Genomic DNA, 24160 nt, shown 5'->3' on the forward strand with positions numbered 1-24160 from the left:
CTGCAGAGAGAGATGAGGGGGGGGGGTTATTGGGTGTCCTGGCCCCCCCCCCCCCAACCCCAGGGTGCCCCCCCGGCCCCCCCCCGCAGCACCCACCCGAGGAAAGCGTCGTCGGGGGGTCCCCCGGGGGGGGCTGGGGGGATCTCCACGTCCACCAAGAGGCTGCTGCCGGCGGGGGGGGCAGGGGGGGCCCCCGAGGCGGGGGGGGCAGTCCCCCCCCGCAGCCCAGCAGGTCAGCGGAGGGCGATGGTGTCGACTGGGGAGGGGGGGGGGACGGAAAGGGGGGGGGTCAGGGGGGACCCAGGTGTCTGGGGACCCCCCCCCATCCTAAAAAAGGGGACCCAGGTATGTGGGGACCCCCCCAAAAAGGGGACAAAGGTGTCCAGGACCCCCCCCCTCAAAAAGCGGCCCTAAATATCTAGGAGACCCCCCCCTCCCAAAATGGGATCCAGGTATCCGGGGACACCCCCCCAAAAAAGGGACCCAGATGTCTGCCCCCCCCCCCCCCACAAAAAAAGGACCCAGGTGTCTGGGACCCTCTCCCAAAAGTGGCCCTAAATATCTGGGACCCCCCCCCCAAAAAGGGGACCTAGATATCCAAGACCACCCCCCCCCCCAAAAAGGGACCCACATTTCCAGGACCCCCCCAAAAGTGGCCCCAGGTATGTTGGACCCCCCCCAAAACGGGGACCCAGATATCTGAGACACACCCCCCCCCCCCCCCCAAAAAAGGGACCCAGGTGTCCAGGTCTCCCCCCAAAAGTGGCCCTAAATATCCAGGACACCCCCCAAAAAAAAGGGACCCAAGTGCCCAGGACCCCCCCCCAAAAGTGGCCCCAGGTATGTGGGGACCCCCCCCCTCCCAAAAAGGAGACCCAGATATCCAGGGACCCCCCCCCCCAAAAAAAAAGGGAGCCAGGTGTCCAGGTCCCCCTCCCAAAAGTGGCGCTAAATATCCAGGACCCCCCCAAAAAGGGACCAAGGTGTCCAGGAGCCCCCCCAAAAGTTGCCCCAGATATCTGGGACCCCCCCAAAAAGGGAACCCAGATATCCAGGACCACCCCCCCCCCCCCAAAAAAAAGGGACCCAGGTGTCCCAGGACCCCCCCCAAAGTGGCCGCAGCTATCCAGGACCCCCCAAAAAAGGGACCCAGGTGTCCGGGGATCCCCCCTCACCCCCAAAAAAAGGGGCACCCAGGTGTCCCCCCCACCCCGGGGTGCTCACGGCGGTGCTGGGGGGGGGCTCAGCCCCCCCGTTGAGCTCGGCCCCCCCCCTCACGCCGTCCCTCGTCCCCTTCGCCCCCGCCCCGGGACCCTTCTTCTTCTTCAGCTGGCCCAGGATGGGACGACTCGCGCTCGGGGAACGGCGGCATCTCCTCCAGCACCGTCGCCTGGGGGGGGACACACACATAAAACATGGTGGGGGGGGGGTCACTCCAAAAAACTGGGGGACCCCCCCGTGTCCCCAAACATCCCCCAGACTCACCAGGACGTCGGTGCCGGCGACGGAGCTGAGCTCGAGGCACCTGACGGTGCTGCCGCAGCTCCACGTCACCATTATGGATCCCTTTTTCCCCCTTCCCCAAATTCCCACATCCCCTCGGTGTCCCCAAATGTCCCCAAATGTCCCCAAACATCCCCAAATGTCCCCAAACGTCCCCAAGACTCACCAGGACGTCGGTGCCGGCGACGGAGCCGAGCTCGAGGCACCCGACAGCGCTGCCACGGCTCCACGTTGGCGTTGCAGATCCCCCTTCCCCGTATTCCCACATCCCCTCGGTGTCCCCAAATGTCCCCACAATGTCTCCAAATGTCCCCAAATATCCCCAAACATCCCCAAGACTCACCAGGACGTTGGTGCCGGTGCCGGAGCCGAGCTCGAGGCACCCGACGGCGCTGCTGCAGCTCCACATCAGCGTTGCGGATCCCTTTTTCCCCTTCCCCAAATTCCCACATCCCCTCGGTGTCCCCAAATGTCCCCACAATGTCTCCAAATGTTCCAAATGTTCCAAATGTCCCCAGGACTCACCAGGACGTCGGTGCCGGAGCTGAGCTCGAGGCACCTGACGGTGCTGCCGCAGCTCCGTGTCAGCATTGCGGATCCCTTTTCCCCCCCCTTCCCCGTATTCCCACATCCCCTCGGTGTCCCGCCATGTCCCCCACGATGTCCCCAAATGTCCCCAAACATCCCCAAATGTCCCCAAACGTCCCCAAATATCCCCCAGACTCACCAGGACATTGGTGCCGGTGCCGGAGCTGAGCTCGAGGCACCCGACGGCGCTGCTGCAGCTCCACATCAGCGTTGCGGATCCCTTTTTCCCCCTTCCCCAAAATTCCCACATCCCCTCGGTGTCCCCAAATGTCCCCACAATGTCTCCAAATGTTCCAAATGTTCCAAATGTCCCCAGGACTCACCAGGACGTCGGTGCCGGTGCCGGAGCTGAGCTCGAGGCACCTGACGGTGCTGCCGCAGCTCCGTGTCAGCATTGCGGATCCCTTTTTCCCCCCTTCCCCATATTCCCACATCCCCTCGGTGAGTCCTGCTGTCCCCCCATGTCCCCTCAATGTCCCCAAGTGTCCCCAAATGTCCCCAAATGTCCCCAAGACTCACCAGGACGTCGGTGCCGGCAAGGGAGCTGAGCTCGAGGCACCCGACGGCGCTGCTGCAGCTCCACATCAGCGTTGCGGATCCCTTTTTCCCCCCTTCCCCAAATTCCCACATCCCTCGGTGTCCCCGCCATGTCCCCACGACGTCCCCAAATGTCCCCAAACGTCCCCGAGACTCACCAGGACGTCGGTGCCGGCAAGGGAGCTGAGCTCGAGGCACCCGACGGCGCTGCTGCAGCTCCACATCAGCGTTGCGGATCCCTTTTTCCCCCCTTCCCCAAATTCCCACATCCCCTCGGTGTCCCCGCCATGTCCCCACGACGTCCCCAAATGTCCCCAAACGTCCCCGAGACTCACCAGGACGTCGGTGCTGGCGATGGAGCTGAGCTTGAGGTACTCGACGGCGCGCTGCTGCAGCTCCACGTCGGCGTTGCGCAGCTGGCTGCCGGCCCTCAGCACCTCCTGGATGGTGCCCTTGGTCTCGGGGAAGAGGTTGATGAACTTGATGTAGGTGGAGAGGAGCAGCGCCCGCGTCGCCACGCTGCACAGGTGGAACTTGGAGTGCAGGAGCCCAAACTGCACCAGGGGGCTGCGGGGACAGCGAGGGGACAGTGGGGACGTCGGGGACATCGGGGCAGAGTCCCTGTGGACCCCCTGAACCAGCCCCAGGTGCAGCAGGGGACAGCAAGGGGACGGGGGGGACACTGATTTGGGGGGGACAGAGTCCTTGTGGACCCCCTGAACCAGCCCCAGGTGCAGCAGGGGGCTGTGGGGACAGTGGGGACAGCGAGGGGACATCGGGGACATCGGGGCAGAGGGCCCGTAGACCCCCTGAACCAGTCCCTGGTGCAGTAGGAGACAGAAAGGGGACACTGAGGCAGGGGGACAGAGTCCTTGCGGACCACCTGAACCAGCCCCAGGTGCAGCAGGGGGCTGTGGGGACAGTGGGGACAGCGAGGGGACATCGGGGACATCGGGGCAGAGGGCCCGTAGACCCCCTGAACCAGTCCCTGGTGCAGTAGGAGACAGAAAGGGGACACTGAGGCAGGGGGGACAGAGTCCTTGCGGACCCCCTGAACCAGCCCCAGGTGCACTGGGGGGCTGTGGGGACAGTGGGGACAGCGAGGGGACATCGGGGACATCGGGGCAGAGGGCCCATGGACCCCCTGAATCAGCCCAGGTGCAAGAGGGGACAGCGAGGGGACGGGGGGACACTGATTTGGGGGGGCAGAGTCCCCACGGACCCCCTGAACCAGCCCCAGGTGCAGCAGGGGATGGAAAGGGGACACTGAGGCAGGGGGACAGAGTCCTTGTGGACCCCCTGAACCAGCCCCAGGTGCAGCAGGGGACAGAAAGGGGACACTGATTTGGGGGGGCAGAGTCCCCGCGGAGCCCCTGAACCAGCCCCAGGTGCATCGGGGGGCTCTGGGGACAGCGAGGGGACATTAGGGACATTGGGGCGGAGGGCCTGTGGACCCCCTGAACCAGCCCCAGGTGCAGCAGGGGACAGAAAGGGGACACTGATCTGGGGGGGGGCAGAGTCCCCGCGGAGCCCCTGAACCAGCCCCAGGTGCATCGGGGGGCTGTGGGGACAGCAAGGGGACACCAGGTCAGGGAGGGCAGAGTCCCCATGGACCCCCCCCCAAACCAGCCACGGGCGCCGCGGGGGTCCACGGGGACACCGAGGGGACACCCGCAGCCCCCTCCTCAACCCGTAGGTGCAACCACCCCCCCCCCACAGCCAGAAGGGACCCCCAAACGCCCACCAAGTGTCCCCCAAGTGTCCCCAACCCCCCCTTACCTGGAGCGGGGGTCCCCGGCGATGAGATTCCCAAACTCCCCCAGGATGTAGCCCCCCACCTTCACCATATTCTCGTGGCACGCGGGCGCCTGCAGAGCCTGCGAGAAGACGAGGCGACGGTGACGTCGCCGAGAAGGCGGGGGGCCGTTTTGGGGTGCAGGGGTGGGAGATTTTGGGGGGGGGGGTGTGTGTGTCGCCCTCGTCGTTACCCTCGAAGACGGTCTTGGCGGCGTAGCCCTGGACGTCGTCGCGGTTGATGACGATCTGGATGACGCGGTACCAGACCTCCTCGCTGACGTAGTCGCCGGCGATGCGGATCAGTTGAGGATGGTGTCCACGTACCAGCTGTAGTCCACCGCGTACTTCTCCGCCAGGATGGCCACCTTCAGCACCTTTTTTTTGGGGGGGGGGGGGGTCCTTGAGGTGGTTTGGGGGTCCCTTGGGGTCTTGAAGGTCCCTTTGAGGGTTTTGAGGGTCCCTTAGGGGTTTTTGGGGGGTCCCTTGGGGTCTTGAAGGGTCCCTTTGACGGTTTTGAGGGTCCCTTGGGGGTTTTTGGGGGGTCCCTTGGGGTCTTGAAGGGTCCCTTTGAGGGTTTTGAGGGTCCCTTAGGGGTTTTTGGGGGGTTCCTTGGGGTCTTGAAGGGTCCCTTTGAGGGTTTTGAGGGTCCCTTGGGGGTTTTTGGGGGGTCCCTTGGGGTCTTGAAGGGTCCCTTAGGGGTTTTTGGGGGGTCCCTTGGGGTCTTGAAGGGTCCCTTTGACGGTTTTGAGGGTCCCTTGGGGGTTTTTGGGGGGTCCCTTGGGGTCTTGAAGGGTCCCTTTGAGGGTTTTGAGGGTCCCTTAGGGGTTTTTGGGGGGTCCCTTGGGGTCTTGAAGGGTCCCTTTGACGGTTTTGAGGGTCCCTTGGGGGTTTTTGGGGGGTCCCTTGGGGTCTTGAAGGGTCCCTTTGAGGGTTTTGAGGGTCCCTTAGGGGTTTTTGGGGGGTCCCTTGGGGTCTTGAAGGGTCCCTTTGACGGTTTTGAGGGTCCCTTGGGGGTTTTTGGGGGGTCCCTTGGGGTCTTGAAGGGTCCCTTTGAGGGTTTTGAGGGTCCCTTAGGGGTTTTTGGGGGGTCCCTTGGGGTCTTGAAGGGTCCCTTTGAGGGTTTTGAGGGTCCCTTGGGGGTTTTTGGGGGGTCCCTTGGGGTCTTGAAGGGTCCCTTTGACGGTTTTGAGGGTCCCTTAGGAGTTTTTGGGGGGTTCCTTGGGGTCTTGAAGGGTCCCTTTGAGGGTTTTGAGGGTCCCTTGGGGGTTTTTGGGGGGTCCCTTGGGGTCTTGAAGGGTCCCTTTGAGGGTTTTGAGGGTCCCTTAGGGGTTTTTGGGGGGTCCCTTGGGGTCTTGAAGGGTCCCTTTGACGGTTTTGAGGGTCCCTTAGGGGTTTTTGGGGGGTCCCTTGGGGTCTTGAAGGGTCCCTTTGACGGTTTTGAGGGTCCCTTGGGGGTTTTTGGGGGGTCCCTTTGAAGGTTTTGAGGGTCCCTTGGGGGTTTTTGGGGGGTCCCTTGGGGTCTTGAAGGGTCCCTTTGAGGGTTTTGAGGGTCCCTTGGGGGTTTTTGGGGGGTCCCTTGGGGTCTTGAAGGGTCCCTTTGAGGGTTTTGAGGGTCCCTTGGGGTCTTGAAGGGTCCCTTTGAGGGTTTTGAGGGTCCCTTAGGGGTTTTTGGGGGGTCCCTTGGGGTCTTGAAGGGTCCCTTTGACGGTTTTGAGGGTCCCTTGGGGGTTTTTGGGGGGTCCCTTGGGGTCTTGAAGGGTCCCTTTGAGGGTTTTGAGGGTCCCTTGGGGGTTTTTGGGGGGTCCCTTGGGGTCTTGAAGGGTCCCTTTGAAGGTTTTGAGGGTCCCTTGGGGGTTTTTGGGGGGTCCCTTGGGGTCTTGAAGGGTCCCTTTGAGGGTTTTGAGGGTCCCTTGGGGGTTTTTGGGGGGTCCCTTGGGGTCTTGAAGGGTCCCTTTGAGGGTTTTGAGGGTCCCTTGGGGTCTTGAAGGGTCCCTTTGAGGGTTTTGAGGGTCCCTTAGGAGTTTTTGGGGGGTCCCTTGGGGTCTTGAAGGGTCCCTTTGACGGTTTTGAGGGTCCCTTAGGAGTTTTTGGGGGGTTCCTTGGGGTCTTGAAGGGTCCCTTTGAGGGTTTTGAGGGTCCCTTGGGGGTTTTTGGGGGGTCCCTTGGGGTCTTGAAGGGTCCCTTTGAGGGTTTTGAGGGTCCCTTAGGGGTTTTTGGGGGGTCCCTTGGGGTCTTGAAGGGTCCCTTTGACGGTTTTGAGGGTCCCTTGGGGGTTTTTGGGGGGTCCCTTGGGGTCTTGAAGGGTCCCTTTGAGGGTTTTGAGGGTCCCTTAGGAGTTTTTGGGGGGTTCCTTGGGGTCTTGAAGGGTCCCTTTGAGGGTTTTGAGGGTCCCTTGGGGGTTTTTGGGGGGTCCCTTGGGGTCTTGAAGGGTCCCTTTGAGGGTTTTGAGGGTCCCTTAGGGGTTTTTGGGGGGTCCCTTGGGGTCTTGAAGGGTCCCTTTGACGGTTTTGAGGGTCCCTTGGGGGTTTTTGGGGGGTCCCTTGGGGTCTTGAAGGGTCCCTTTGAGGGTTTTGAGGGTCCCTTAGGGGTTTTTGGGGGGTCCCTTGGGGTCTTGAAGGGTCCCTTTGAGGGTTTTGAGGGTCCCTTGGGGGTTTTTGGGGGGTCCCTTGGGGTCTTGAAGGGTCCCTTTGACGGTTTTGAGGGTCCCTTAGGAGTTTTTGGGGGGTTCCTTGGGGTCTTGAAGGGTCCCTTTGAGGGTTTTGAGGGTCCCTTGGGGGTTTTTGGGGGGTCCCTTGGGGTCTTGAAGGGTCCCTTTGAGGGTTTTGAGGGTCCCTTAGGGGTTTTTGGGGGGTCCCTTGGGGTCTTGAAGGGTCCCTTTGACGGTTTTGAGGGTCCCTTGGGGGTTTTTGGGGGGTCCCTTGGGGTCTTGAAGGGTCCCTTTGACGGTTTTGAGGGTCCCTTGGGGGTTTTTGGGGGGTCCCTTTGAAGGTTTTGAGGGTCCCTTGGGGGTTTTTGGGGGGTCCCTTGGGGGTTTTTGGGGGGTCCCTTGGGGTCTTGAAGGGTCCCTTTGACGGTTTTGAGGGTCCCTTGGGGGTTTTTGGGGGGTCCCTTGGGGTCTTGAAGGGTCCCTTTGAGGGTTTTGAGGGTCCCTTGGGGTCTTGAAGGGTCCCTTTGAGGGTTTTGAGGGTCCCTTAGGGGTTTTTGGGGGGTCCCTTGGGGTCTTGAAGGGTCCCTTTGACGGTTTTGAGGGTCCCTTGGGGGTTTTTGGGGGGTCCCTTGGGGTCTTGAAGGGTCCCTTTGAGGGTTTTGAGGGTCCCTTGGGGGTTTTTGGGGGGTCCCTTGGGGTCTTGAAGGGTCCCTTTGAAGGTTTTGAGGGTCCCTTGGGGGTTTTTGGGGGGTCCCTTGGGGTCTTGAAGGGTCCCTTTGAGGGTTTTGAGGGTCCCTTGGGGGTTTTTGGGGGGTCCCTTGGGGTCTTGAAGGGTCCCTTTGAGGGTTTTGAGGGTCCCTTGGGGTCTTGAAGGGTCCCTTTGAGGGTTTTGAGGGTCCCTTAGGGGTTTTTGGGGGGTCCCTTGGGGTCTTGAAGGGTCCCTTTGAAGGTTTTGAGGGTCCCTTGGGGTCTTGAAGGGTCCCTTTGAGGGTTTTGAGGGTCCCTTGGGGGCTTTTGGGTGGTCCCTTGGGGTCTTGAAGGGTCCCTTTGAGGGTTTTGAGGGTCCCTTGGGGGCTTTTGGGTGGTCCCTTGGGGTCTTGAAGGGTCCCTTTGAGGGTTTCGAGGGTCCCTTTGAGGGTTTTGAGGGTCCCTTGGGGGTCCCCATGGGGGTTTTGAGGGTCCCTTGGGGATTTTGGGGGTCCCTTGGGGGTCTAGGGGGTCCCCTTGAGGGTTTTGAGGGTCACTTGGGGGTTTTGGGGGTCTAATAGGGGTCTAGGGGTGTCCCCTTCGGGGTTTTGAGGGTCCCTTGGGGATTTTTGGGGGTCCCCTGGGGTCTTGAAAGGTCCCTTTGAGGGTTGTGAGGGTCGCTTGGGGGTGCCTTTGGGGGTTCTGAGGGTCACTTGGGTTTTTTGGGGGTCCCCGTGGGGTCTAGGGGGGTCACCTTGGGGGTCCCTTGGGGTCTTGAAGGGTCACTTTGAGGGTCTTGAGGGTCGCTTGGGGGTCCCCTTGGGGATTTTGAGGGACCCTTGGGGCCTAGGCGGGGTCCCCTTGGGTGTTTTGGGAGTCCCCTTGGGGTCTAGGGCTGACCCCTTGGGCTTTTTGGGGGTCCCTTGGGGTCTCGAAGCGCCCTTTTGAGGGTGCCTTGGGGGTCTTGGGGGGGGATGACGCTTCGGGGTTTTTTCTGAGGGGTCCCTCGGGGTGTTTTGGGGTGGTCCCTCGGGGTGTTTGTGTTTTTTGGGGGGGACCCCAGGACGCACGATCTCCTCGCGGATGGCGTAGTCGGCCGTCTCCAGGTAGCTCAGCATCTCGGCCACGATCTGCTGGGCGGTGCTGCGGTCGCACATGGCGTACAGCAGGTCGGCCGCTCGCTGCCGGACGCTCACGTCCCGCTCCGTCTAGGGAGGGGAGGGGAGGGGCCTGAAACCCCGCCCCCTCTTCGCGGGGCCCCGCCTCCTGCCGCCAGGCCCCGCCCCGCTCCGAGCCAGGCCCCGCCCCTCCCTTGGATCCCACCCGGGTGGTGACACAGAGCCCGGCTCGCAAGGCTTGGCCACGCCCCCTGGGTGAGACCCCGCCCCCAACGTTTGGCCACACCCCCCTTTCACAGGCCACACCCCCTCCAGCCTTCCCTCCACAGCAGCCAGGGAGGAGGCAGCGCTGCGGCCTTGCCCCGCCCCCTCGGCTAGACCCCGCCCCCTCAACCTACCTTGAAGCTCAAGCTCCGCCTCCACCCCAAGGCCCCACCCCCAGCCCCACCCACCCTGAGGGTCAGGCCCCGCCTCCACCCCAGCCCCGCCTACCTCGAGGACAACCAGGGTGCTTCGGCCCTGCCCACACATAAGCTCCACCCCATGACCCCACCCACCCTCAGGGCTCCACCTCCCTCCTCAGACCACCAATGGCGGCATCGATGTGGGAGAACTCGGGGCTGGCCCCGCCCCTCCCTTAGAAAGCCCCACCCTCTCCACAGGCCCCGCCTCTCACCTTACCAACGGGGCTTTTGATGGGAGAACTGGGAGCTGGCCGGGCCCCGCCTCCTCGGGCCAGGACCCCACCCTGCAGCCACACCCACCCCTCCCAGACCCCGCCCAACCCCTCAGGGCCCCGCCCCTCACGTTGAGGGCCCCGATGACGGTGTCCATGTAGATCCCAACGTCCTCATGGGAGAACTGGGAGCTGGCCGAGCCCCGCCACCCCTGGCCAGGACCCCACCCCGGCCACACCCGCCCCTCCCAGACCCCGCCCACTCCCTCAGGGCCCCGCCCCTCACCTTGAGGGCCCTGATGACGGTGTCGATGTGGGTCTTGACGGCCTCGTGGGAGAACTGGGAGCTGGCCGGCCCCTGCCACCCCTGGCCAGGACCCCACCCCAGCCACACCCGCCCCTCCCAGACCCCACCCACTCCCTCAGGGCCCCGCCCACTCCCTCAGGGCCCCGCCCCTCACCTTGAGGGCCCCGATGACGGTGTCCATGTAGATCCTGACGTCCTCGTGGGAGAACTGGGAGCTGGCCGGCCCCCGCCACCCCTGGCCAGGACCCCACCCCAGCCACACCCGCCCCTCCCAGACCCCGCCCACCCCCTCAGGGCCCCGCCCCTCACCTTGAGGGCCCTGATGACGGTGTCGATGTGGGTCTTGACGGCCTCGTGGGAGAACTGGGAGCTGGCCGGCCCCTGCCACCCCTGGCCAGGACCCCACCCCAGCCACACCCGCCCCTCCCAGACCCCACCCACTCCCTCAGGGCCCCGCCCACTCCCTCAGGGCCCCGCCCCTCACCTTGAGGGCCCCGATGACGGTGTCCATGTAGATCCTGACGTCCTCGTGGGAGAACTGGGAGCTGGCCGGCCCCCGCCACCCCTGGCCAGGACCCCACCCCGGCCACACCCGCCCCTCCCAGACCCCGCCCACCCCCTCAGGGCCCCGCCCCTCACCTTGAGGGCCCCGATGACGGTGTCGATGTGGGTCTTGACGGCCTCGTGGGAGAACTCGGAGCTGGCCAGGGCGCACATGGACTCCAGGGCCAGGTAGCGCAGGTTGGTCTCGCGGTGCTGCAGGAACTGCCCCAGCTGGTTACAGGCCCGCACCAGGAGGTTGGGTTCGCTGGGGGGGGGACACGGGTGTCACCCGCGGGGGGGGCCGGGGACGCGGCCGAGGGGGCGGGGGGGACGCGGGCACGGGTAGGGGACGGGGGACGTTGAGCGTTGGGGTACGCGCGGGGGACGTCGGGGGGATACGTGGGGGGGGGGTATTGGGGGGTAGGGGGCGTCGGGGGGGACAGGGGACAGTGGGGGGCACACGATGGGGACAGGGGACATTGGGGGGACACTGGAGGGGACACGGGGCACTGGGGGACAGGAGACATTATGGGGGGACAGGCAGGGGACGGGATATCAGGGGGATGGGGGACATGGGGGGGACACATGAAGGGGACGGAATATTGGGGGGACACAGGAAGGGGATGGGGACATCATGGGGGGACAGGGGACACTGGGGGGACACGTGAAGGGGATGGGGGCCATCAGGGGGACAGGGGATGCTGTGGGGGGGACATGAAGGGGACAGGGGACATCATGGGGGGACACATGAAGGTGACATTGGGGGACAGGAGACATTGGGGGACAGGGGACATTATGGGGGGACATGCAGGGGATGGGATACCAGGGGGAAAGGGGACATTGGGGGAGAGGGGACACTGGGGGGGCACATGTTGGGGACAGGGGACATTGGGGACACACATGAAGGGGATGGGGGCCATCAGGGGGACAGGGGACATTGTGGGGGGGACATGACAGTGACATTGGGGGACAGGGAACATTGGGGGGACACATGAAGGGGACACGGGGCATTGGGGGACGGGGGACATGCAGGGGACGGGATATCAGGGGGATGGGGGACACTGGGGGGAGAGGGGACATTGGGGGGCACATGATGGGGACAGGGGACATTGGGGGGACAGAGGACTTTGGGGGAACACATGCAGGGGACAGGGGACACTGGAGGGACACACGAAGGGGACATTGGGGGACAGGAAACATTATGGGGGGACATGCAGGGGACGGGATATTGGGGGGAGAGGGGACTCTGGGGGGGCACATGCAGGGGACTGGGGACATTGGGGGGACACATGAAGGGGATGGGGACATCAGGGGGACAGGGGACACTGGGGGGATACATGAACGTGACATTGGGGGGACACCTGAAGGGGACACGGGGCATTGGGGGACAGGGGACATTATCAGGGGACATGCAGGGGACGGGATATCGGGGGCAGAGGGAACATTTGGGGGGAGAGGGGACTCTGGGGGGGCACATGAAGGGGATGGGGGACATCATGGGGGGACAGGGGACACTGGGGGGACACGTGAAGGGGATGGGGGACATCGGGGGGGACAGGGGACATTGTGGGGGGGACATGCAGGGGAGGGGATATCAGGGGGAGAGGGGACATTGGGGGGAGAGGGGACTCTGGGGGGGCACATGAAGGGGACAGGGGACATTGGGGGGACACATGAAGGGGATGGGGACATCATGGGGGGACAGGGGACATTGTGGGGGGGACATGCAGGGGAGGGGACACTGGGGGGAGAGGGGACACTGGGGGGAGAGGGGACATTGGGGGGGCACATGAAGGGGACATCAGGGGACGGGGACATTGGGGGACACACGCAGGGGACGGGGTCATCAGTGGGGACACATGAAGGGGACATCGGGGGGACAGGGGACATTGGGGGGACACATGACGGGAAATTGGGGGCCAGGGGACACATGAAGGGGACATCATGGGGGACACGGGACATCGGGGGGGTCGAGACATCACGGGGGGGACACGCAGGGGACAAGGGACATCCCAGAGGGTATGGGGGGGGGGGAGAGGGGACACGGGACGTCGTGGGGGACGTTGGGGGGATCCGTGGGGACATCGAGGGGGGCCAGGGGACGCCGTGGGAGAAGGGGGGACTTTGGGGACGTCGCGGGGGGGGGACAGGGGACATCACGGGAGGCTACACTGGTGGGGGGGGGACACACGGACAGGACCGGCGACCGAACGTAGCGGGACAACGCCGGTCACGCCGCGGGGTGGGGGGTCCGGATAGAGCGGACCCGGGGTGGGGTGGGGGGGTGACGCAGAGGCGGGGGGGGGGACACGGGGGTGTCACCTGTCGTAGTGGATGATGAGGCTGATGGCCTCGAAGAGGATGGCGTTCTTGGCGTTGGAGTGTTGGACCTTTTTGGATTTGGGGGGCTCCTGGGCCTTGTTGAGCACCGTCTCCAGGCACTCCACCAGCCGCCCCTTCACCGCCGCCTCCTCTGGGGGGGGACACATGGGGGGGCACCCATGGGCCCAGGTGGGCTCGGGGGGGGCACCCAGCGACCCTAGGATGTAGGAACTGCACCCCCCGGCAATAGCATCTGTGGACCCAGGTGGCTGGGGGGGCACCCAGGCTTCTGAGGGGGACCCAAAAAGGGGACCCAGGTGTGGGGGGGCACTCAGGCTTCTGGGGGGGCACCCAAAAAGGGGACCCGGGTGTTGGGGCGGGCACCCAGGCTTCTGGGGGGGACCCAAAAATGGGACCCAGGTGGGGCGGGGGCACCCAGGCATCTGGGGGGGACCAAAAAGGTGACCCAGGTGTGGGGGGGGCACCCAAAAAGGGGACCCGGGTGTTGGGTCGGGCACCCAGGCTTCTGGGGGGGACCCAAAAATGGGACTCAGGTGTGGGGGGGGCACTCAGGCATCTTGGGGGGACCCAAAAAGGTGACCCAGGTGTGGGGGGGGCACCCAAAAAGGGGACCCGGCTGTTGAGGGGGCACCCAGGCTTCTGAGGGGGACCCAAAAAGGGGACCCAGGTGGGGTGGGGGCACTCAGGCATCTTGGGGGGGACCCAGAAAGGCGACCCAGGTTTGTGGGGGGCACCCAAAAAGGGGACCCAGGTGTTGGGGGTTGTGGAGGGTGCTGGGGGGACACACCCAAGCACCCGGGGGGGGTCCCTACCCGGGGGGGGGTAGCACTGGAGCAGGCGGAGCAGCTTGACGGACAGCCAAGGGGCGGGCACAAAGTAGTAGGTGTAATCCTGCAGGTCCGTGGAGGCCGAGGAGACGATCTGGGGGGGACACAGGGACAGAGAGGGGGACAAGGGGGGGTCACCAAGGGCTTTGGGGGGGCCCCAGGCATCCGTGGGTGCCCCCCCCGAGCCGGTGCCGAGGACGGGACTCACCCGGCTGAGGCGGGAGACGGCGAGGGAGACGCAGGTCTTGAAGTCGTCGGGGTTTTTCTTGCAGAGGCAGGTGATGAGGCTGACGGCCGCTGTCACCACCCCCTGGGGGGGGGACAAGGGGGGGTCAGGGGCAAGGCGGGGGGCCAGGAGACACGGTCCTGGCGGCGGGGGGGGACACAGGTGGAAGGGGACATGGGCGGAGTGGGGGGACGCAAGGGGATACGGGCTCTGGGGGGGACACACATAAGGGGATGTGGGTCCTGGCGGGGGGACACACAGCCCTGGGGGGGGGAACAGAAGGGGATATGGGCCGTGGGGGGGGACACACATAAGGGGACATGGGTCCTGGGGGGGGACACACAGCCCTGGGGGGGGGGGGCACGGGACATAAAAGGGGACTTTGGGGGTGACACTGGGGGGGGCAGGCCTGGGAGAGGGGTGTTGGGCTGTACCACTGCCAGAGATGGGGGGGGAGGCAGTGGGAGATGCATGGCTTGTTCCACTGCTTGGGGCGGGGGGAGACAGCAGAGGGACACATGGGCTGTACCACTGCTGCCAGGGATGGGGAGGGGTGGGGGGGGGGGGCGGCAGCGGGCTGTACCACAGCTGGACGCGGGGGTGGCGGTGGGTGACAGCGGGCCGTACCACGGCCCGACGCGGGGGTGGCGGTGGGTGACACTGGGCCGTACCACGGCCCGACGCGGGGGTGGCGGTGGGTGACAGCGGGCCGTACCACGGCCCGACGCGGGGGTGGCGGTGGGTGACACAGGGGGGTGGCGGTGGGTGACACTGGGCCGTACCACAGCCCGACGCGGGGGTGGCGGTGGGTGACACTGGGCCGTACCACGGCCCGACGCGGGGGTGGCGGTGGGTGACACTGGGCCGTACCACGGCCCGACGCGGGGGTGGCGGTGGGTGACAGCGGGCCGTACCACGGCCCGACGCGGGGGTGGCGGTGGGTGACACAGGGGGGTGGCAGTGGGTGACACTGGGCCGTACCACGGCCCGACGCGGGGGTGGCGGTGGGTGACACTGGGCCGTACCACGGCCCGACGCGGGGGTGGCGGTGGGTGACACTGGGCCGTACCACGGCCCGACGCGGGGGTGGCGGTGGGTGACACTGGGGGGTGGCGGTGGGTGACACTGGGCCGTACCACAGCCCGACGCGGGGGTGGCGGTGGGTGACACTGGGGGGTGGCGGTGGGTGACACTGGGCCGTACCACGGCCCGACGCGGGGGGTGGCGGTGGGTGACACAGGGGGGTGGCGGTGGGTGACACTGGGCCGTACCACGGCCCGACGCAGGGGTGGCGGTGGGTGACAGCGGGCCGTACCACGTCCCGAGGCGGGGGGTGGCGGGGTCCCTACCATGTGCTGGTCGTTGAGGAGGTGGACCACGCGCGCCGTCCACTCCCCGACGGGCACGAGGTCGGGGCAGGCCTTGTGCAGGCGCAGCAGGCAGAGCGCCGCGCTCTGCTTCACGCTGTCCATCGTGTCCCTGCGGGGGGGGGGGAACGACAGCGGCTCAGCACCCCCCGCCCCGCCCCCGGGACCCCCCCAGTGCCCCCCAGGACACCCCCTGCCCTCCCAGTGCCCCCGTCCTCCAGTTTTCCCACTAATCTCCGGTGCTCTCCCAGCGACCTCCAGTAACCCCTCAGGTAACCCAGTACTCCTCCAGACACCCCAGTATAACGCCAGGACCCTTCCAACACTTCCAGTACCCCCCAGCGTTTTGTCCAGTAACACTCCATCATGCACCTGCCAGACAACCCAGTAAGCCCCAGTGCCTCCCCCAGTACCCTAGCAGCACCACCCCCCCCGCCCCAGTACTCTCAGTAAGCTCCCAGGTATCCCAGTGCTCTCCCAGTAACCCTCCTGGGGCCTCCAGTACCCCCAGCAACCCCTCAGCTATCACAGTGCCCTCCCAGTAACCCCCCCCGGGGCCACCAGTGCCTCCCCAGTAACCCCCCAGGAATCCCAATGCCCCACCAGTACCCTGCCTGGGACATCCAGTATCCCCCAGTAACCTCCTTGGGGCCTCCACTATCCCCCAGTAACCCCCCAGGAATCCCAATGCCCCCCCAGTAGCCTCCTTGGGGCCTCCACTATCCCCCAGTAACACCCCAGGAATCCCAGTGCCCCCCCAATAGCCCCCCCTGGGGCCTCCACGATCCCCCAGTAACCCCCCAGGAATCCCAGTGCCCCCCCAGTAGCTCCCCTGGGGCATCCAGTATCCCCCAGTCCTCCCCAAGGCATCTGGTATGCCCCAGTAACCCCCCGGGGCTTCCCTTAAGACCTCCAGTATGCCACCAGTACCCTCCCAGTGTCCCCCAGCACCCTCCCCAGACCCTTCCCAGCGTCTCACCCCGCCACCAGGACGCGGGGCACCTCGGCGGCGAAGGCCTCGGCCATCTCGCGGCTGCCGACGTTGGCGATGCAGTGCAGGGCCAGGCACATGAAAGTGGGGTTGCGGCTGGCCAGGTCGTTCTTGATGCCGTTATTGATCAGTCGGATCAATTCGCTGTTGGAGTTCACCAGCACCGAGATAAACAGGTATCCCTGGGGAGGAACACACCGAGGTGGGGGTGTCAGGGGTGCGGGACACCCCCAAAACCCCTCGGGGGTCCCCCCTTTCCCCACTCACGATCTGCTTCTCGGTGTATTTGTTGGAGCTGAGGAGGTTGACGGCCTCCATGTGCCCGAAGTCGATGTCGTGGCCCAGCAGGAAGATGAAGAGCAGTTTGCAAACATATTTCTTTTTGCTGTAACCGTCCAGGGCTTTGTCCCCTGCAAGGCAGGGGGGGGACACGACAGCGGCAGGGGGTTGGGGGGGCCCTTTTCGGGGGGGGTGTGTGTTTAAGGACCCCGTGGCCCCCTTGGACTCACCCTTGAATTTGGAGCGGATGTTGGCCAGCTCCTTGTTGATACGCTTGATTTCGGCCTCTTTGCTCTTACCTGGAAGGGGGGGGCCCCCAAAAGAGGTGAATGCCCCCCCAAACTGTCCCCCTTCTACCCTCAGAGCTCCCCCCAAACCGGCCCCCCCTTCCCTCAAGGACCCCCCCAAATTGTCCCCATCTTCCCTCAGAGCCCCCCCCCAACTGCCTTCTCCCCCCCTCAGGGACCCCCAAAAGCCCAACTTTTCTTCTCAGAGATCCCCCAAATGCATCTTTTCTCCTTAAAACCACCCCCTCCCCCCTCAAAGCCCCCCCAAACCACCTCCTCCCCCCTCAGTGACCTGCAAATTCCAGCTTTTTCCCTCACGGACCCCCCAAGATGCAGCTTTTCTCCTCAGAAATACCTCACCCCCTCTCACAGCCTCCCCAAGCCACCCCCTGGCCCCTCAGAGCCCCCCAAAATGGACGTTTTCTCCTCAGAAATAGCTGCTTCTACCTCAGGGCCCCCCCAAACCGCCTCCTCCCACCTCAAGCATGCTCAAACTCCAACTTTTCCCCTCACAGACCCCCTGAAATGGACCTTTTCTCCTTCAGAAATAGCTTCTCCCTGCTCTGAGCCCCCCCCAGATCGCCTCCTCTCCCCTCAGGGACCCCCAAACTCCAACTTTTCCCCTCACAGACCCCCCAAAATGCATCTTTTCTCCTCAGAAATACCCGATCCCCCCTCAGAACCCCCGAAATGGACCAATTCTCCTCAGAAATAGCTTCTGACTCCTTAAGGCTGCCCCCAATCTGCCCCCTCACCCCTCAGGGACCCCCGAACTCCAACTTTTCCCCTCACAGACCCCCCTAAAACACATTTTTTCTCTTCAGAAATACCCGATCTCCCCTCAGAACCCCCCGAAATGGACTTTTTCTTCTCAGAAATAGCTTCTCCCCGCTCTGAGCCCCCCAAAACGGACGTTTTCTCCTCAGAAATAGCTTCTCCTCCCTCTGAGCCCCCCAAAATGGACCTTTTCTCCTCAGAAATAGCTTCTCCCCCCTCTGAGCCCCCCCAAAATGGACCTTTTCTCCTCAGAAATAGCTTCTCCCCCCTCTGAGACCCCCAAAACGGACCTTTTCTCCTCAGAAATAGCTTCTCCTCCCTCTGAGCCCCCCCCAACCGCCTCCTCTCCCCTCAGGCCCCCCCCAAACAGCCCTTTTCTCCTCAGGGACCCCCCCAAATCGCCCTCTCACCCCTCAGGGACCCCCAAACTCCAACTTTTTCCCTCACAGACGCCCCCAAACGCATTTTTTCTCCTCAGGGACCCCCTCCCGGGCCCCTTCTCCCCCCCAGCCCATCTCCCCGCTCACAGTTGCGGATGTCGGAGATGAAGACCGCCAGCCCCCGCATCCCATCGCCCTTGGAGACGGCCGGCATGGCGGCGGCCCCTCGCTCCGGCCCGGCCCCGTTCCCACCTGCCCCGCACCGCTCCGGCCGCCCTGCGCCGCCGCCGCCGCCGCCGCCGCCGCCGCTGCTACCGCCGGTTAACTGTCGTTCCCATTGGTCGCCGCCGCCGCCACTCACAGCAGACCCGACGTCTCCATTGGACGTCGACACCGCCGCACCGCCTCCGCCGCCTCCGCGTTGGCGCCGCTGCTTGTCAATCACAGGCAGACCCGCCTTCCCCTCCTCTCAGCCGTGCTGCTCCCGTTGGTGGAGCGACCGCTCGTTCACGAGAAGGCCCGCCCTCGTCCTGTTTCTATTGGGTGAAGCTCGCCCGCCCACCCCCTCGCCTCCTTTTGATTGGCTGCGCTTACTGCAAGGTCCGAAAGGCTCACGCCCATTGGCTGGGCGTGACGCTCCCCCTCCCCGCCCCCTCGCCACCGCCGCAGCCTCATTGGGCGCGCCCCTCGCCGCACACCTCCAGCCCCGCCCCCGCCGCCAGCGTCCCCACTGATTGGACCGCCCCCGCGGCCGTGGGCGGGGCCGCCGCCCCCTTCGCGCCTGCTGATTGGAGAGTTGACACCCGCAGTTCCGGGGTGGGTGCGAGGGGGCGGGGCCTGAGCCGGGCGGGGCGGAGCCTGCGCCGGGGGCGGGGCCCGGGTCCCCATCGGGGGCTACAGCGGCGCCCCAGTAACGCCCCAGTGCTCCCAGTAACCTCCGTCCAGTGATCCCAGTAACGCCCCAGTGCTCCCAGTAACCTCCGTCCAGTGATCCCAGTAACGCCCCAGTGCTCCCAGTAACCTCCCTCCAGTGATCCCAGTAACCCCCCAGTGATCCCAGTACCCCCCCCAGTGCTCCCAGTAACCTCCCCAGTGCTCCCAGTAACCCCCCAGTGCTCCCAGTAACCTCCCCAGTGCTCCCAGTAACGCCCCAGTGCTCCCAGTAACCTCCCTCCAGTGCTCCCAGTAACGCCCCAGTGCTCCCAGTACCCCCCCCAGTGCTCCCAGTAACCCCCCAGTGCTCCCAGTAACCTCCCTCCAGTGCTCCCAGTAACGCCCCAGTGCTCCCAGTACCCCCCCCAGTGCTCCCAGTAACCTCCCCAGTGCTCCCAGTAACCTCCCCAGTGATCCCAGTAACCCCCCAGTGCTCCCAGTAACCTCCCTCCAGTGCTCCCAGTAACCTCCCCAGTGATCCCAGTAACGCCCCAGTGCTCCCAGTAACCTCCCTCCAGTGCTCCCAGTAACGCCCCAGTGCTCCCAGTACCCCCCCCAGTGCTCCCAGTAACCCCCCAGTGCTCCCAGTAACCTCCCTCCAGTGCTCCCAGTAACGCCCCAGTGCTCCCAGTACCCCCCCCAGTGCTCCCAGTAACCTCCCCAGTGCTCCCAGTAACCTCCCCAGTGATCCCAGTAACCCCCCAGTGCTCCCAGTAACCTCCCTCCAGTGCTCCCAGTAACGCCCCAGTGCTCCCAGTAACCCCCCAGTGCTCCCAGTAACCTCCCCAGTGCTCCCAGTAATCCCCTCAGTGCTCCCAGTGCTCCCAATAACCGCCCCAGTGATAGCAGTAACCCCCCAGTGCTCCCAGTACCCTTCCCAGTGCTCCCAGTAACCCCCCCAGTGCTCCCAGTAACCGCCGCAGTGATAGCAGTAACCCCCCAGTGCTCCCAGTAACCTCCCCAGTGCTCCCAGTAACCCCCCCGGTGCTCCCAGTAACCGCCACAGTGATCCCAGTAACTTCCCTCCAGTGCTCCCAGTAACCCCCCAGTGCTCCCAGTAACCGCCGCAGTGATAGCAGTAACCCCCCAGTGCTCCCAGTAACCTCCCCAGTGCTCCCAGTAACCTCCCTCCAGTGCTCCCAGTAACCCCCCCAGTGCTCCCAGTAACCTCCCCAGTGCTCCCAGTAACCCCCCAGTGCTCCCAGTAACCTCCCCAGTGCTCCCAGTAACGCCCCAGTGCTCCCAGTAACCTCCCTCCAGTGCTCCCAGTAACGCCCCAGTGCTCCCAGTACCCCCCCCAGTGCTCCCAGTAACCCCCCAGTGCTCCCAGTAACCTCCCTCCAGTGCTCCCAGTAACGCCCCAGTGCTCCCAGTACCCCCCCCAGTGCTCCCAGTAACCTCCCCAGTGCTCCCAGTAACCTCCCCAGTGATCCCAGTAACCCCCCAGTGCTCCCAGTAACCTCCCTCCAGTGCTCCCAGTAACCTCCCCAGTGATCCCAGTAACGCCCCAGTGCTCCCAGTAACCTCCCTCCAGTGCTCCCAGTAACGCCCCAGTGCTCCCAGTACCCCCCCCAGTGCTCCCAGTAACCCCCCAGTGCTCCCAGTAACCTCCCTCCAGTGCTCCCAGTAACGCCCCAGTGCTCCCAGTACCCCCCCCAGTGCTCCCAGTAACCTCCCCAGTGCTCCCAGTAACCTCCCCAGTGATCCCAGTAACCCCCCAGTGCTCCCAGTAACCTCCCTCCAGTGCTCCCAGTAACCTCCCCAGTGATCCCAGTAACGCCCCAGTGCTCCCAGTAACCTCCCTCCAGTGCTCCCAGTAACGCCCCAGTGCTCCCAGTACCCCCCCCAGTGCTCCCAGTAACCCCCCAGTGCTCCCAGTAACCTCCCTCCAGTGCTCCCAGTAACGCCCCAGTGCTCCCAGTACCCCCCCCAGTGCTCCCAGTAACCTCCCCAGTGCTCCCAGTAACCTCCCCAGTGATCCCAGTAACCCCCCAGTGCTCCCAGTAACCTCCCTCCAGTGCTCCCAGTAACGCCCCAGTGCTCCCAGTAACCCCCCAGTGCTCCCAGTAACCTCCCCAGTGCTCCCAGTAATCCCCTCAGTGCTCCCAGTGCTCCCAATAACCGCCCCAGTGATAGCAGTAACCCCCCAGTGCTCCCAGTACCCTTCCCAGTGCTCCCAGTAACCCCCCAGTGCTCCCAGTAACCGCCGCAGTGATAGCAGTAACCCCCCAGTGCTCCCAGTAACCTCCCCAGTGCTCCCAGTAACCCCCCCGGTGCTCCCAGTAACCGCCACAGTGATCCCAGTAACTTCCCTCCAGTGATCCCAGTAACCTCCCCAGTGCTCCCAGTAACCTCCCTCCAGTGCTCCCAGTAACCCCCCCAGTGCTCCCAGTAACCTCCCCAGTGCTCCCAGTAACCCCCCAGTGCTCCCAGTAACCTCCCCAGTGCTCCCAGTAACGCCCCAGTGCTCCCAGTAACCTCCCTCCAGTGCTCCCAGTAACGCCCCAGTGCTCCCAGTACCCCCCCCAGTGCTCCCAGTAACCCCCCAGTGCTCCCAGTAACCTCCCTCCAGTGCTCCCAGTAACGCCCCAGTGCTCCCAGTACCCCCCCCAGTGCTCCCAGTAACCTCCCCAGTGCTCCCAGTAACCTCCCCAGTGATCCCAGTAACCCCCCAGTGCTCCCAGTAACCTCCCTCCAGTGCTCCCAGTAACCTCCCCAGTGATCCCAGTAACGCCCCAGTGCTCCCAGTAACCTCCCTCCAGTGCTCCCAGTAACGCCCCAGTGCTCCCAGTACCCCCCCCAGTGCTCCCAGTAACCCCCCAGTGCTCCCAGTAACCTCCCTCCAGTGCTCCCAGTAACGCCCCAGTGCTCCCAGTACCCCCCCCAGTGCTCCCAGTAACCTCCCCAGTGCTCCCAGTAACCTCCCCAGTGATCCCAGTAACCCCCCAGTGCTCCCAGTAACCTCCCTCCAGTGCTCCCAGTAACGCCCCAGTGCTCCCAGTAACCCCCCAGTGCTCCCAGTAACCTCCCCAGTGCTCCCAGTAATCCCCTCAGTGCTCCCAGTGCTCCCAATAACCGCCCCAGTGATAGCAGTAACCCCCCAGTGCTCCCAGTACCCTTCCCAGTGCTCCCAGTAACCCCCCAGTGCTCCCAGTAACCGCCGCAGTGATAGCAGTAACCCCCCAGTGCTCCCAGTAACCTCCCCAGTGCTCCCAGTAACCCCCCCGGTGCTCCCAGTAACCGCCACAGTGATCCCAGTAACTTCCCTCCAGTGATCCCAGTAACCTCCCCAGTGCTCCCAGTAACCTCCCTCCAGTGCTCCCAGTAACCCCCCCAGTGCTCCCAGTAACCTCCCCAGTGCTCCCAGTAACCCCCCAGTGCTCCCAGTAACCTCCCCAGTGATCCCAGTAACGCCCCAGTGCTCCCAGTAACCTCCGTCCAGTGATCCCAGTAACGCCCCAGTGCTCCCAGTAACCTCCCTCCAGTGATCCCAGTAACCCCCCAGTGATCCCAGTACCCCCCCCCAGTGCTCCCAGTAACCTCCCCAGTGCTCCCAGTAACCCCCCAGTGCTCCCAGTAACCTCCCCAGTGATCCCAGTAACGCCCCAGTGCTCCCAGTAACCTCCCTCCAGTGCTCCCAGTAACGCCCCAGTGCTCCCAGTACCCCCCCCAGTGCTCCCAGTAACCCCCCAGTGCTCCCAGTAACCTCCCTCCAGTGCTCCCAGTAACGCCCCAGTGCTCCCAGTACCCCCCCCAGTGCTCCCAGTAACCTCCCCAGTGCTCCCAGTAACCTCCCCAGTGATCCCAGTAACCCCCCAGTGCTCCCAGTAACCTCCCTCCAGTGCTCCCAGTAACCTCCCCAGTGATCCCAGTAACGCCCCAGTGCTCCCAGTAACCTCCCTCCAGTGCTCCCAGTAACGCCCCAGTGCTCCCAGTACCCCCCCCAGTGCTCCCAGTAACCCCCCAGTGCTCCCAGTAACCTCCCTCCAGTGCTCCCAGTAACGCCCCAGTGCTCCCAGTACCCCCCCCAGTGCTCCCAGTAACCTCCCCAGTGCTCCCAGTAACCTCCCCAGTGATCCCAGTAACCCCCCAGTGCTCCCAGTAACCTCCCTCCAGTGCTCCCAGTAACGCCCCAGTGCTCCCAGTAACCCCCCAGTGCTCCCAGTAACCTCCCCAGTGCTCCCAGTAATCCCCTCAGTGCTCCCAGTGCTCCCAATAACCGCCCCAGTGATAGCAGTAACCCCCCAGTGCTCCCAGTACCCTTCCCAGTGCTCCCAGTAACCCCCCAGTGCTCCCAGTAACCGCCGCAGTGATAGCAGTAACCCCCCAGTGCTCCCAGTAACCTCCCCAGTGCTCCCAGTAACCCCCCCGGTGCTCCCAGTAACCGCCACAGTGATCCCAGTAACTTCCCTCCAGTGATCCCAGTAACCTCCCCAGTGCTCCCAGTAACCTCCCTCCAGTGCTCCCAGTAACCCCCCCAGTGCTCCCAGTAACCTCCCCAGTGCTCCCAGTAACCCCCCAGTGCTCCCAGTAACCTCCCCAGTGCTCCCAGTAACGCCCCAGTGCTCCCAGTAACCTCCCTCCAGTGCTCCCAGTAACGCCCCAGTGCTCCCAGTACCCCCCCCAGTGCTCCCAGTAACCCCCCAGTGCTCCCAGTAACCTCCCTCCAGTGCTCCCAGTAACGCCCCAGTGCTCCCAGTACCCCCCCCAGTGCTCCCAGTAACCTCCCCAGTGCTCCCAGTAACCTCCCCAGTGATCCCAGTAACCCCCCAGTGCTCCCAGTAACCTCCCTCCAGTGCTCCCAGTAACCTCCCCAGTGATCCCAGTAACGCCCCAGTGCTCCCAGTAACCTCCCTCCAGTGCTCCCAGTAACGCCCCAGTGCTCCCAGTACCCCCCCCAGTGCTCCCAGTAACCCCCCAGTGCTCCCAGTAACCTCCCTCCAGTGCTCCCAGTAACGCCCCAGTGCTCCCAGTACCCCCCCCAGTGCTCCCAGTAACCTCCCCAGTGCTCCCAGTAACCTCCCCAGTGATCCCAGTAACCCCCCAGTGCTCCCAGTAACCTCCCTCCAGTGCTCCCAGTAACGCCCCAGTGCTCCCAGTAACCCCCCAGTGCTCCCAGTAACCTCCCCAGTGCTCCCAGTAATCCCCTCAGTGCTCCCAGTGCTCCCAATAACCGCCCCAGTGATAGCAGTAACCCCCCAGTGCTCCCAGTACCCTTCCCAGTGCTCCCAGTAACCCCCCAGTGCTCCCAGTAACCGCCGCAGTGATAGCAGTAACCCCCCAGTGCTCCCAGTAACCTCCCCAGTGCTCCCAGTAACCCCCCCGGTGCTCCCAGTAACCGCCACAG

General features: G+C 64.6%; 2 protein-coding genes across 2 annotated transcripts in view; one reads left to right on the forward strand and one right to left on the reverse strand.

The window, feature by feature from the left end:
• NOSIP (nitric oxide synthase interacting protein) overlaps positions 1–16 on the forward strand; it is a 4140-nt gene extending 4124 nt beyond the window's left edge. Inside the window, exon 6 of the mRNA XM_069774770.1 lies at positions 7–16. Coding sequence (XP_069630871.1) covers positions 7–16 — 10 coding nt within the window. The remainder of the gene's footprint in view (positions 1–6) is intronic.
• Positions 17–26: 10 nt separating this feature from the next.
• On the reverse strand, positions 27–18196 carry LOC138683227 (AP-2 complex subunit alpha-1-like). The gene is given in 18 exon segments (XM_069774771.1): positions 27–218; positions 221–256; positions 1225–1341; positions 1343–1390; positions 2964–3195; positions 4408–4504; positions 4617–4727; positions 4730–4799; positions 8830–8967; positions 10500–10668; positions 12726–12876; positions 13559–13667; positions 13782–13883; positions 15149–15278; positions 16146–16339; positions 16425–16567; positions 16667–16735; positions 18028–18196. Coding segments are annotated over 18 exon segments (2175 nt in total). The 5' UTR covers positions 18095–18196.
• Positions 18197–24160: the final 5964 nt, after the last annotated feature.

Source organism: Haliaeetus albicilla, chromosome 32 (genome assembly GCF_947461875.1).
Source record: "Haliaeetus albicilla chromosome 32, bHalAlb1.1, whole genome shotgun sequence".
Taxonomy (NCBI): domain Eukaryota; kingdom Metazoa; phylum Chordata; class Aves; order Accipitriformes; family Accipitridae; genus Haliaeetus; species Haliaeetus albicilla.